Genomic DNA, 12,002 nt, shown 5'->3' on the forward strand with positions numbered 1-12,002 from the left:
GCTGGCAATTTCGACACTGTGCTGCTTGTAACTTGGCATCTCCAAGTATAAATGAAGCAACTGGTATAAAAGAGTATGAGACATGCCAAAGGGATGCTTGAAAACTTCAGCAGTGGCTATTGCGCTGTTCTTGTTTTTCAGCCAAGACCAGCAGAATGACTCACAGCGACGGGAACATACTTTTTTTTGTTGTTGTTGTTAGCAGCCTGACTCATGAGATGAACTTGCCAATAAACCTCCCCACCCTTGAAACTGGTCTTGACTCGCACACGAGCGATGAGGGGAGAGAAGCGCAAGGCTTGTGCCCTGTTCTATGGAGTACATAATGCTTGTACAGATCGGATCTCCGGTGGGAGGGAAGTGGGCCACCAAATGGGCAGAATGGGCCTCTGAAATGAAGGAGGGGGTAACTTTTCTAGCCATGGTCTAGGGGAGAGGTTTTGCTTCCTCCAGCTCTGAACCCCCTCTTGAAATACCTCATTCTGGTCAGGCTCGGAGGCTCTTTCCAGTGCCACCTTCAGAGAGAGACACTTCTGTGAATTACTCACAACCCCTTCGTAGCCTCATCATGCAACTCCTCCTCCCCTGGGCGGGGAGCTTAAGTCCTTTGCTGCACTATTTTGATGCCTTTAGTGGAAAAAAAACCCAACCCTGCTTTACCTAGCAGAGCAACCGAGGCTAAAAATACCAGGTTACCGACTGCTGCCTGGTACTTGGAGAAGATGGGGTTGAAGCTTGCTGCCCTAGTTCACAGGGCCAGCGGCAGTACGCCCCAGGCTGCTTTCCCAAGTGCTCCTCTCCATACAAATCAAAGAGCTCCTGGTCGTCATCCTTCGGCAAAGAGATTCTCTGTCTCTACCGCAAGAATTCAGATACTTCCAGACTTGAACTTGGCTTGCTGGAGGATGTCGTGTCTTTTGAGATCTTATTGAAAACAAATTTTACTTGTGAAAGTATGTTTTATTACCTTAAAGTATTCACGTACGAAGGCACTTCTGTTACAGCCGTATTAAGAGCCCTAAGTTTGCATTAAAAGCACACCACGTAGTTATATCATGGTCGGCATGACGCTGGTGAGGGTGATGTCCCCCGCAATGCAGAGTCTGGTGATCTCGTTCAGCTTCTTCTCGCGGAAGTTGTACTGCAGCAAGTGAGCATCGTCGACCGCTACCTTGAAGTGATCCACCTCGCAAAGGATCTGGAGCTGAAATAAAGACCCCAAAAGCTAACCGTCAGATTTGTCCTAGGAAGGAGTTTTAAGCCACAGACCCGAGCAGGCTGGCACTGGCTGAAGGCTGCTGCCAGCCGAGTCCAGACTGGTGGTATGTGGACGAGCTGGTGCAGCAACTCTCGGGTGCAAAAACACCGGTGACCTTTGCTTTCCCCAAAGCCCTGCTGTACTCGTCCTCCTTTGTGCTTTAGCCCACGGTTTCCGTCTCCTCGTGACTATGACGGTATTTTCAAGAAGCGCTACTGTACGGTTCACACAGCGAGAGCCGAGCGCTCACCAAATTTTGCAGGAGAACCTATTTTGCAGGAGGAAAAGCTCGTGAAGAGAGCTTGGCTACTAACGGGGGGAAATGCTTTACAGAAACCTGTCCAACGAGTGCCGCAGAACGACAGTGTAAATAAGGAGGATTTAATAATAAATGGGAATAACAGAAGCAGGGAGAAGCCACGCCCTGGGCACCGGGATGTGCAGGAGGGGGGAAGAAGTGCAGGGAAGGTGCCGCAGACCTGCGGTGCCGGGCAGCCGGGCAAGCACACCGGGCCACTGCCCCAAAGGCCCTCGGGGAGCCGATTCCTGTGCGCAAGCACCGAGGTCCTTACGGCGAGTCTCGTTACGCAGCCCTGGCCAAACCCTCCCAGCAGGGCAGGGGCTGCGGGCACGTTCAGACCGAGTTGGGGTTTGGGGTTTTTTTGGTACCTTGAAGGGTTTTCCAGCTTCAAATGGAAACCAAGGAGCTGTCCTCTCCTCCTTTCCCCAGGTATCCTGGAACATCGAATTACAGACGATGACTTTCCTGTTGTCTTCCTTAAAGCGGGGATTAAAGTGGAAGGCAATGTCGTTCCCTTTCTTGAAATCCAGTGAAAACCTGCAAAGACAATAACGATTCGCTGCTTTTTCTACGAAAGCCCTGGGCTCCGTTACAGGGCTTGCCAAAAGTAGCAGCAAGCGGGCAGAAAAAAAAAACAACAAACACAGACCCTGCTGGGCAATGACAGGGCATTTACACATTTATTTCGTGTAATATTTGATTTTACACCAGGCAGGTGTTACTCAGGAGTGAAAAGCAAACTCCAGCCCCCCTGCTCCGTCCAGCAGCACCCCCCAGAACCCCCCGCCCTCGGTGCCGGACAGACACCCCGATACCTGTTTGGGTTGGGGTTGACGGTCCCCGTGATGGTTATGAGCAGCCGGGGGACGAGTCCTGACTGCAGGGGCAGCTCGAAGGGGACTTTCTGGGAGACAACGGGGATTTGGTGTCAGTAAAAAAAGCACGTCAAAAGCCAAATTACTCAGGCACGGGCTGGGTAACGGCGTGACAACACACCGGGGCAGCCCTGTGACACAGTGACAACCTATGCCACCCCACCCCGGGGACAGCCAGCCAGCCCCAGGTCCCTCCCGTGACCAAGCAAAATCAGGCAGCGAAGACACAGAAACCCTTATAATATGATGGAGCCGTTACCATCGGAGGAGCCGGTCCCCCCTGCGGAGGAGGGGGCCCAAATCCGGGGCCACTGGGTGGGTGTCCTGGGGCAGGATACGGCCCTGGTCCTGCTGGTGCTCCGGGGAACGCTCCAGGTGCTCCCGGGTACGGTCCCGGTCCTCCCGGTCCTCCAGGATACGGCCCCGCTGCTCCAGGATAGGGCCCCGGTGCTCCGGGATAGGTCCCCGGTGCTGCCGGCGAGCCAGGATAGGTCCCCGGAGGGCCGGGGTACGCCGGGAACCCCCCAGGAGCCGGCGGCTGGTTCCCCCAGGAGGGCCAGCCTTGGGGGGCAGAGGGGGTGGGGTTGTTGCTGGTGGGCAAGGCGTCGTTCAGCTGGGGACAGCGGGGAGAGGAGGAGGGTTAGGGGGGTGACGTTGATCTTGGGGTGCGGTTGAGTCCTCCAACACCCAGCTTTTGTAGCCTGCAGCGTGGCCCGAGGGCGAGCGCCCAACTGCTCCCAAGCCGGGGGCGGGGGGTGAGTGCCTGGGCTGAGGTTTCCAGTAAAAACCAGTAAATGCCGATGAAAATGGAGCGGATTTGGGGAGTTATGCAGGTTAGTGAAGCCGTGCTCCCGCCCCTGCCGAAGGTCCCTGCTGCAAGGCAATTAAACAATCACAGGCAATTAAACAATCGCTTTTTTTTTAAAGCAAGCCATACTTACAGAGAAACCATCTGACATTTTTCCTAAAAAACAAAAAGACAAAGGACGCTTAAATCCTTTTTAACATACACCAGCTGAAAAATAGAGGGGTTTTTTTTGAGAAGCGTTACAGTTTACAGCAGCAACGGGATGGAAATTGGTGAGTCCCCGTCGTATACCTGCCAGGCAGAGCCGACAGCCCCCGTACCGCGGAACGAACCCTCGTCTGATACCTGCGGGAGAGATCGCGGGTCACCACCATGAGCAGCCTGAACGACTCCAGGGGCGACTCCAGCCCAAACACCTCCGGATGGCATCGGCCGCTGCGGGGTGGATGGCAATGCAATGCCATCGTTGACCTTACAACGCTGCCGGTGTCAGGCAGAGAGGGGACACCGGACCGCGGGGACCCGGTGCTGCTCTGCCCCGAGCGATCTCGGCTCCCTCCAGCCTCTCGCCGGGTTTTCACCGGGTTTTTTTGCTCTTTGCTCGCAGGGAAGGACCGCGCAGCGTCGCGAACCACACGAGCGCTTTTGTCCTGCACGCCGGCCGCAGCCAGTGTTATTCGCCTCCCCACCCCGAAGCATCATCCCAAAAAAGATTCAATAAAAAAATCTCAAACAAAATCCCTTGGGGGGGGGGGGGCACGGCAGCAAACACGAGCTGCATGGGGGCTGCGAATTCAGCACAGCGCGTCGGGGGACACGCAGCCACCCCACGACGCGCGGGACGGACGCTTGCAGCAGGCCTGGAAGGCGAGAGGAGAGCAGGCACCCATGGCGGAGCTCCCCTTTGTCCCCCCGCGCATCCCCGCTCGCCCCGCGCCGGCCGGAGGGCACGGCGGGAGGGGGACACATGCCACCGGCCGCTCCGGGCCAGCGGATAAAAGCTTCTTGACAAGTTTTATGAGCCCATGGTGAGCTGTTCTGCTGCAGCAGGGCCAAACACATACCTGCCTGCGTGCAGGAATAGCCGCGGCCCTGAGCTGGATTCCTCCCATCAAAGAGAGCATTCATAAAATAAGAAGGAAGGAAAAAAAAAAAATTAAAAAAAAAAAAAAGGGAGAGGCAGAAATGGGGAAAGAAAAGGAAAATTCCAAATTGAAAACAGAGAAGGAAAATTCTCTTTGAAAGAAACACTCAGAAGCGCAAGGGTCACAACAAATCTGGCTGCCCTGCCTTAGGAATAACAAAACCCCCAAGTTTTCACAATCAACAAATAACCCCTTTCCCTGCAAAACATTCATACTCCTGAGCTCACGGGATTTTTAAGCCAGCCTTTCAACCAGCGCCCAGAAGCCCGGACTGTTTGAACAGCCCGTATCTCGCAAAGCTTTTATTTGCCCTCCGGGGTTTTTTGAAGCCCTTGGGTTTGCCATCGGTGCGCAGGGCGAAGCCGAGGGCGCACACGCAGCTCCTGCGGGCTCCCCGGGCCGCGTCCGGCCGCGTCGGGCTTGCTCGAGCCACAGGTAACGCAGCTGCCGATGGTTTGTGCTACTCCAGCGAGGGGTCCCGCCTGCTCCCCCTCTTCTCCCTGCAATACCTCGGGGGGAAGGAATTTTGCTCCTTTGCACGGATTTCTTAGCACTTCAGCCCCGGTGGGACGGCGTGGCAGGAGCCTCGTGTCTCCCCGCCGGGACTGGGATGGCCGATTTGATATTTGTAACCGACGTCTTTAAAAAGCACCATTCCTCTGCCAGCAAACGGTGCCGCCGAGCTTGGAGCCTGGCGGTCACCCCCTCCTCTCTCTGTCACTGCGGCGGCGTAGCTCTTGGACGTGTCTCCCTTCGGAAATGCTCCGCTGGGTTATTTGCCCGCTGCCGGGCTGTCGCGGGTGTGGGAAGGGGTTTTCTCCCTCCCGCAGCCCCGGAGAGCTCTGCCCTTGGGCAGCGCCTCAAAGGTGCGTTTCCAACGCCATTTGGGCTGCCAAACTTGAACTCATTTGCTCTCCCCCCGGCAGCTCTCGGAGCTCCCACCGACCCGACGGGAGATCGGCCGCAGGGAACGTCCCAGGGCAGACCTCTCTAAAGCATCCCGAGTATTTCCTATATTCACGCAAAGTGGAAAAAAACTTCTATCTGGGAAAGAAATAGAAGTTTTCTTCCCCTCGGTGCTATTTCTGCAGTGACTTTCTGGGTGTCTCCAGCCTCCCACACCCCGACGGTCACTCCCAGCCCTCCGCGTGGGCTTTGGGGCACAGGCAGGGCTACCCTGGCACCCCGCGAGCTGCAAACAGTCTGATATCTCCTTAATATTCACCGTCCCACCGTTATCCCAGGCATCCCCTAAAGCCAGCGAGTGCTTTGTATACGCTCCGGCTGCTGTTATTAATCGCAGAGCCCGTGGCACAGCTGCCCGGGGAGCTCACCCGTGTCCCACCTCCCACTCCCACGCACAAGGGGCCGAGCGCAGCCTCAACCCTTTCTTTCCAAGGCAATACGTGCCTTATCCCCCTGCTCCCACTCCGGATCCCCACTCGGGATGTGCCGGATCCCCCCCTCCGTGGGGCCGAGCGCACCCTTAACCCTTTCTTTGCAAGGCAATGCGTGCCTTAACCCCACTGCTGCTCCCCCTGCTCCCCCTGGGGACCCCCGTGGGTGGATGCACCCACTCACCTGCGATGCAGCGGCTCCCGGTGACGGCTCCGGGGCTGGGATCCCACGGCAGTTGGGTGGCCCGGACACGGCAGCGGGGACCCCGCCTGCTCGGGGCGGGGACGGGGAGCCTCCCCGCTGGGAAAGTCGCTGCCAGCACAAGGACGTCATTTCATTTCTCTTTATTAAGTGGTGACACCACCAACGGTGGTGACAACGGAACTACACGGGGAGAACCCGGGGCTTCTCGTGGTTTCTGTCTCGAGCGGGTTTATTTCCACGCATCGGAGGTTTTCATGTTGCTGCCCTGCCAGAGCCAGTCCCCACCATGAGTCACTGGCAAGATGTAGGTTTTGCAAGAGCTTTGTCTGCCGATCTCACAGCCCCATCCCCCCCAGCTTTACTGAAGCTCAGTAAAACACAAATTTGCTTTCAAATTTTAAACATTTTCTGCTTCTCTCTGGAGGTTGCCAAGAAAAAAAAAGCTGACAAACTTTGGTTTTCACCCGATGCCGCAAGACCAGCAAAGGACCGGCGCTGGAAAGCTGTTAGCGGCAGCTATAATTTCAACAAGTGCAATTTTACGGCAGGTTAAGAGTGATTCATCTCCTGTTTGCTCAACTGGCTTCACGGCTTAAAGCAACAGAAAAGAAAAAGGTGTGTTTTCATGCTGAAATTCTGATCTGCTGTACCGTGCTGCTGGGAGAAGAGAGGAGGAGAGGAGAGGAGAGAAGAGAGGAGAGGAGAGGAGAGGAGAGGAGAGGAGAGGAGAGGAGAGGAGAGGAGAGGAGAGGAGAGGAGAGGAGAGGAGAGGAGAGGAGAGAAGAGAAGAGAAGAGAAGAGAAGAGAAGAGAAGAGAAGAGAAGAGGAGAGGAGAGGAGAGGAGAGGAGAGGAGAGGAGAGGAGAGGAGAGGAGAGGAGAGGAGAGGAGAGGAGAGGAGAGGAGAGGAGAGGAGAGGAGAGGAGAGGAGAAGAGAAGAGAAGAGAAGAGAAGAGAAGAGAAGAGAAGAGAAGAGAAGAGAAGAGAAGAGAAGAGAAGAGAAGAGAAGAGAAGAGAAGAGAAGAGAAGAGAAGAGAAGAGAAGAGAAGAGAAGAGAAGAGAAGAGAAGAGAAGAGAAGAGAAGAGAAGAGAAGAGAAGAGAAGAGAAGAGAAGAGACCATTTCAGTTGGAAGGGACCTACAATGATCATCTGGTCCAACTGCCTGACCAATTCAGGGCTGACCGAAGGTTATTAAGGGACGCACACTTTAAATGGTGTCATTAAAGACATAGAAACTACTCCTTTAAGGCAGCAGCTGAATTAAGCAGCTTAGCTGATACTGCAGCTGATACTGAAAAAAAGGCAAAAATCGGTTGAGTTAGGTTTTAATGAATTTTAGTATAATTCCTTCCCGTTCATCTCTGGTTATATAAAAATTGGGCTTTAAAAGAGGGCAGCCTCCTCTCTACTGGGGCACCAGCCGGGATTTTAGCATCCTTCAGCTTCATATAATATTTGTCACGGGGTTTCAGCCCAAACTTAAGCGTGCAAAAATGCCGTCGGCTGATGAGCGATGCCAGGGATACCCCAGGGAGCGGCCCCACGGGGTGCTCCAGCCGGGGAAATACTTAAAGAGGGAATGCTGCTTCACTTGCCTTCCAAAGCACCCAAACCTCACCGCAGTACATAGGCATTGCGGTATCTTTGGGGCTGTTTTAGGGCAAAGGGACCCGGAGAGGGTTTAAACCAGTAACGTTAAAGGATCCCTGCTAGGTCGCCTGAGTACTGGAGCTCCCTGAGCCCGTCACGCAAGCGGAAGGAGATCGCTGCTCGTCAGAACGATCCTTCCAGTCCTTGCTCCAGCATCGGTCGAAAAGACGGCCTTTCTGAGAGTGGATTCATGATGAGGTGCTTGTGCGCAGAGCCCGTGTTCATACAGCTGATGGAAGCGACACGCACTAAGTGTTTTTAAGCAGGTACCAGTGGCTTCTGCCTTCCCGGATAAGGCCGTGTTCACTCATTAGTGCACCGCTTTTTCCCTTCCTCCCTAAGACCCCTCCAAACGTCTTCGGCAAGAGATATTTTCATGAAAAACCTGTATTGTTATTTTCAGGATTTCACTCAAAGGCTCCAAACCTTTACCGAAAAGGTTTGCCTGGGTTTTTTTCCAGTTCCAATGCCATAAGCTTTGCGCTCCCAGTTATGCAACTGATACACGGTGGTTTAAAAAACCCATGTTTGACCAAAAGGGAAAACACGAATCAAAATCTGAGCTAATTTCTTCACTTAAATCAACCAAGCAGCAGCGAGGACAACGAGCGAGCGTCCCTTCAACGCTCACGGGGTGGGTGCCGAGAGCCCTCCGCACGCAGAGCTATGCAACGTCCGCATTTCGCTTTGCTCCGCTTCATCCGAGTCCCCACGCTGTGACTCGCACGGTGGGACACAGAGATGTGGCGGCTCCCGTTTTCAAGCTTTGCCCCTCGGGATGGAGAAAAGAGAGCGGCTGGGTTTCTCGGCAGAGCGCTGAGCGAGCGAGGCAGCGCACGAACGCGCCGGTTCTGTCGGAGGCGTGAGGCACGGCGATGGCGTCTCTCGCTTGCAGCGTTGCCGTGCTGTGTGATGCACGGCCCTGCGACCCAGGGCTGGCTGCTTTGCAAAAGTGGATAAAAAAGAGGCACTTCTCAAAAACAGGCACATACTTGGGTTTGGGATTTTTTTTTTTTTTAAGCACTTGTAAAGCATCCTGTTTGTTTTAGAGACTCTTAACGTAAAATGCAACCCTGCTGGGTACCACGTACAATGTAAAGCCCTGAACTGCAAACCCAAGGGGTGGGAGAGATGGAGGGAGCCGGGCAGGCGGCTCGGCCGTCAGATCACGCTGGTAGGGATGTACGCTCTGACGTGCCCTTCGCTGTGGCCAAACGCATTCTCTAAACGCTATTTACTTTCCCCATTGGAAAATGCCCGGCGTTTATCTGACAGCACGCGAGAGCCAAGCCATATTTAACGGCCTTCGAGCAATGAGGCAGAGCTGAGCTGATCAGCTCGAGTCCACAAGGGGCTCAGGGTCAGTCCAGGACTGGGAGTAACTCACCCACCAACTCTGGGTCCCCAACACTCGGGCACCATTACGCTATACAGCGATACACATTATTAAGCATTTCCCTCTAGCGGCAGCCTTTGACGGGCTGCTCTGCCACGGTTTCGACGTGCCAGCGCCTATCGAGCGCTGTGTATTGCGGGGCTTGCCTGCCCTCGCGTCACAGCGACGCTGACCATTGGGTTAATGGACGACATGCTACGGGAGTTTAAAAGAAGCTGAAGAACTGCACAAGACCGAGTAGATAAAAAGGTAATTAATGGAGACTGGACGCTAGAAGCCAGGAGAGTGAGCAGCGGCGACAGGGGAGCAGGGGGCTGGAGCAGCAGCCACCTCGTGCCACCGCAGGGGCAGGGACCGAGGAGGCGGCCGGCTGTGCCACGGCAGCGGCGCAGGCGGCCCCTGGCCTCCGCAGGAAAGGGGCAGGAGGATGCCGAGTTCGGCTGCTTAAGGCTTGAGGGTCGGCTTGTTTTGAAGAATTTAAAAAAAAAAAAATCTATCTCTAGATCTATCTCTAGAAAGCTAAATAACTTTAAAGCAGTAATTTCAACCTGCTTATTGGAAATTAATTAATACATTGTTATATGTAAATATATATATATATACACACGTTAATATATATATATATATATATATATATAAAAAAATGACAGTGTGATATTAGAACTCAGAATTATCAAGCCTTTACTTGGTCCCAGTACCCTTTACGCTGCCTTACGTCAGGAGTTAATGTCTTCTGCATCTTCTCTTCTTGTCTATACTGAGTCTCTCAGAGGCAAAAGACCCCACCCCAACGGGCGATCTATCTCCAGAAAGCTAAATAACTTTAAAGCAGTAATTTCAACCTGCTTATTGGAAATGAATAAGCAGAAAGCTGCTTCTCTCTTGTCTTCTTGATGGTAATCAAGATGTCTTGATGTCTTCTTGATGGTAAATTAATGGGAAGGAAATCAATCTAGAGGGCGAGAAGCTCGAAGGCGCGAGAGCCGCTCCCCTTTACAGAGCAGAACACCACACGGCCGCCTGATTTTATCCGTCTCATGATTTCCGCGGCCTGACTCGTGCGTGGGGTTGGCAGCGACCGTCACGTGCAACGTTTGGGCTGCAGATCTCCCACCGAGGCCGTGCTTGGCTCAATCCCAAAGTGCTAAATTCAGCCGTCATCTCTCCTTCCTCCCCCTGCGACCTCCCAGGCTGGGGAACGGGGACCGTGACAACGTCACCTCCTTTCTCGGACACAAGGAATGAGGTTCCGAGTGCCACAAACGCCTTTGCGGAGCCCCGCGCTGCACCTCCCCGAGGTGACACTTCAGTCTCAGCCCTGCAGGCCAGCGGCTGAGTCACCTCCGACTCTCCGCAGCAATAAAAAAGGGCAGCGCAGCGAAAGCAGGCGACGGGACTGCCCTCCACGGCCTGCCGGGCTTGTGCGATATCCTCCTAGGTCTTCTGAACCCCCCCGAACATCGCCTTGCTCTAGCGCTAGTGAATAACTCAATGCAGAGGAAGGTTGAGAACGTCAATGACTCGAGTTCGACGGTAAAGAAAGGAAAAGCAGCAGACGAAGAGCATCAAGCTCGCAGCACCATCCCTGCTGCTCGCACGTACGAGAAAGGCTGGACTTGCTCTCTTTTTCTTGTAGTAGCTCCCTTTTAGTCTCTCTTTATAAAGCACAAAGCGAAACTCCTGCCTTGGCAGCTTCCTTCTCCTAGAAAACAGAGTACCGGGGCGAAACGGCAGCTCATCCAGCTCCCCCTTGCTCTGACGGTGCCGGGAGAACGGCAGGTCCACCCCCAGAAAGCTTCGCACAGCTTCCAAGGCTGCTGCTGCAGGTGAGCAAAACCATGCTACAGCTTGAAGCTTTTATATTATTAAAGATGGATAAATGAGAAGCACTTTGCGCCTGATGTGCCGACCTGAGCATTAAGTTGCTTTCCAAGCGTTAAACGAGTCTTGGAGCAATTTGCGTCAATAGAGATTTACACAAGTCCTCGAAACCTCCCTGGCTTTGAACTTAATAGCAACTACCTCCTCCTCCTCCTCTGCCGCACCAAGCTCCGTGCAGCACGCTGCCCGGGGGCCCTCACGGAAGGTCTTTCATCCTAACGTTATTAAATAACTGGATGGGAAATCCCTACAGCGATCCCAAATGCCTGTGCCGGTGGGGTGCAAGACTCCCATGGCTTGTTGCCCCCAAAAAGAGAAGGTCCCGGTGCTTTTCTTGGCCATGCTCTGTGCTTGCCCCAACACGCAGCCAACTCATTCAACCTTACCGAAAACCAATCCAGCCTAAAAAGCCGAAAGGAATAGTGCTGTGCTGCAGGAGGGGGTTGAATCAGTTCAAGCCTACCCCCACCAAAGCCAGGGTGGGATCCTGGTGGCTCTTTGGGTGTAGGACCAGGAGATCCAGTCAACCTGGCCCCGGGGGCTTCTTGCCTCCAGCTGGCCCGGACACAGCTTTGCCACGGGAAAGATGCTCGATAAGGAGAGTAAAAGCCCCGTGTGATACCGCACCGAACGTACGGGGTTGGGAAGAAAATGTGAAGGCTAAAGAAAGACAGGACAGTTCAGCCTGATCGGCAGAAAGGCAGCCGCAATACCAACCCCTCTGAAGAGTTTAAAATAACTTTATTACAACAGGAGAAGGTGGCTTTTACCGCAGCTCAGGAAACCAGAAGAGAGGGGAAAGGGAAGAGCTTTGTAAGAGTCCCGGGCAGGTCAGCAGACTTTCCTTCTTTGCTGCGCTGCTTTTGATACTAGATTTTTGTAGAGCACAGAAATTGATCCTCCTGTGAAACCTTACACTAAACAGGGCTCAGATTTAAATCTTGTGTACGGCGTGCCGGTGTTCTTCCTGTGGAAGTCAGACCAAACCCAGTTTAATACGAGCCCGTGCGAAGATGCAAGTTAGAACGCCATCTCCCAAACGGCGCTGTAAATCACTAAAATGTTGCTGGTTTTCCTCATTTTTTAT

At 53.8% G+C, this 12,002-nt stretch overlaps 1 protein-coding gene across 2 annotated transcripts; it reads right to left on the reverse strand.

Moving 5' to 3' along the window:
• Positions 1–938: 938 nt before the first annotated feature.
• LGALS3 (galectin 3) lies at positions 939–6,353 on the reverse strand. Of its 2 annotated transcripts, none has more exons than XM_075503895.1 (7): positions 5,969–6,353; positions 3,534–3,587; positions 3,376–3,398; positions 2,694–3,047; positions 2,375–2,463; positions 1,928–2,096; positions 939–1,204 (listed from the first exon to the last, which is right to left on the reverse strand). In XM_075503895.1, exons 3-7 carry the CDS (start codon positions 3,391–3,393, stop codon positions 1,049–1,051), a joined length of 786 nt encoding a protein of 261 aa, XP_075360010.1. In that variant the 5' UTR covers positions 3,394–3,398; positions 3,534–3,587; positions 5,969–6,353; the 3' UTR covers positions 939–1,048. The 2 variants fall into 2 exon arrangements, with proteins under 2 accessions (XP_075360010.1, XP_075360009.1); XM_075503894.1 differs by lacking the exon at positions 5,969–6,353 and adding an exon at positions 4,307–4,380.
• Positions 6,354–12,002: the final 5,649 nt, after the last annotated feature.

This window comes from Mycteria americana, chromosome 5, assembly GCF_035582795.1.
Source record: "Mycteria americana isolate JAX WOST 10 ecotype Jacksonville Zoo and Gardens chromosome 5, USCA_MyAme_1.0, whole genome shotgun sequence".
Classification (NCBI taxonomy): Eukaryota; Metazoa; Chordata; class Aves; order Ciconiiformes; family Ciconiidae; genus Mycteria; species Mycteria americana.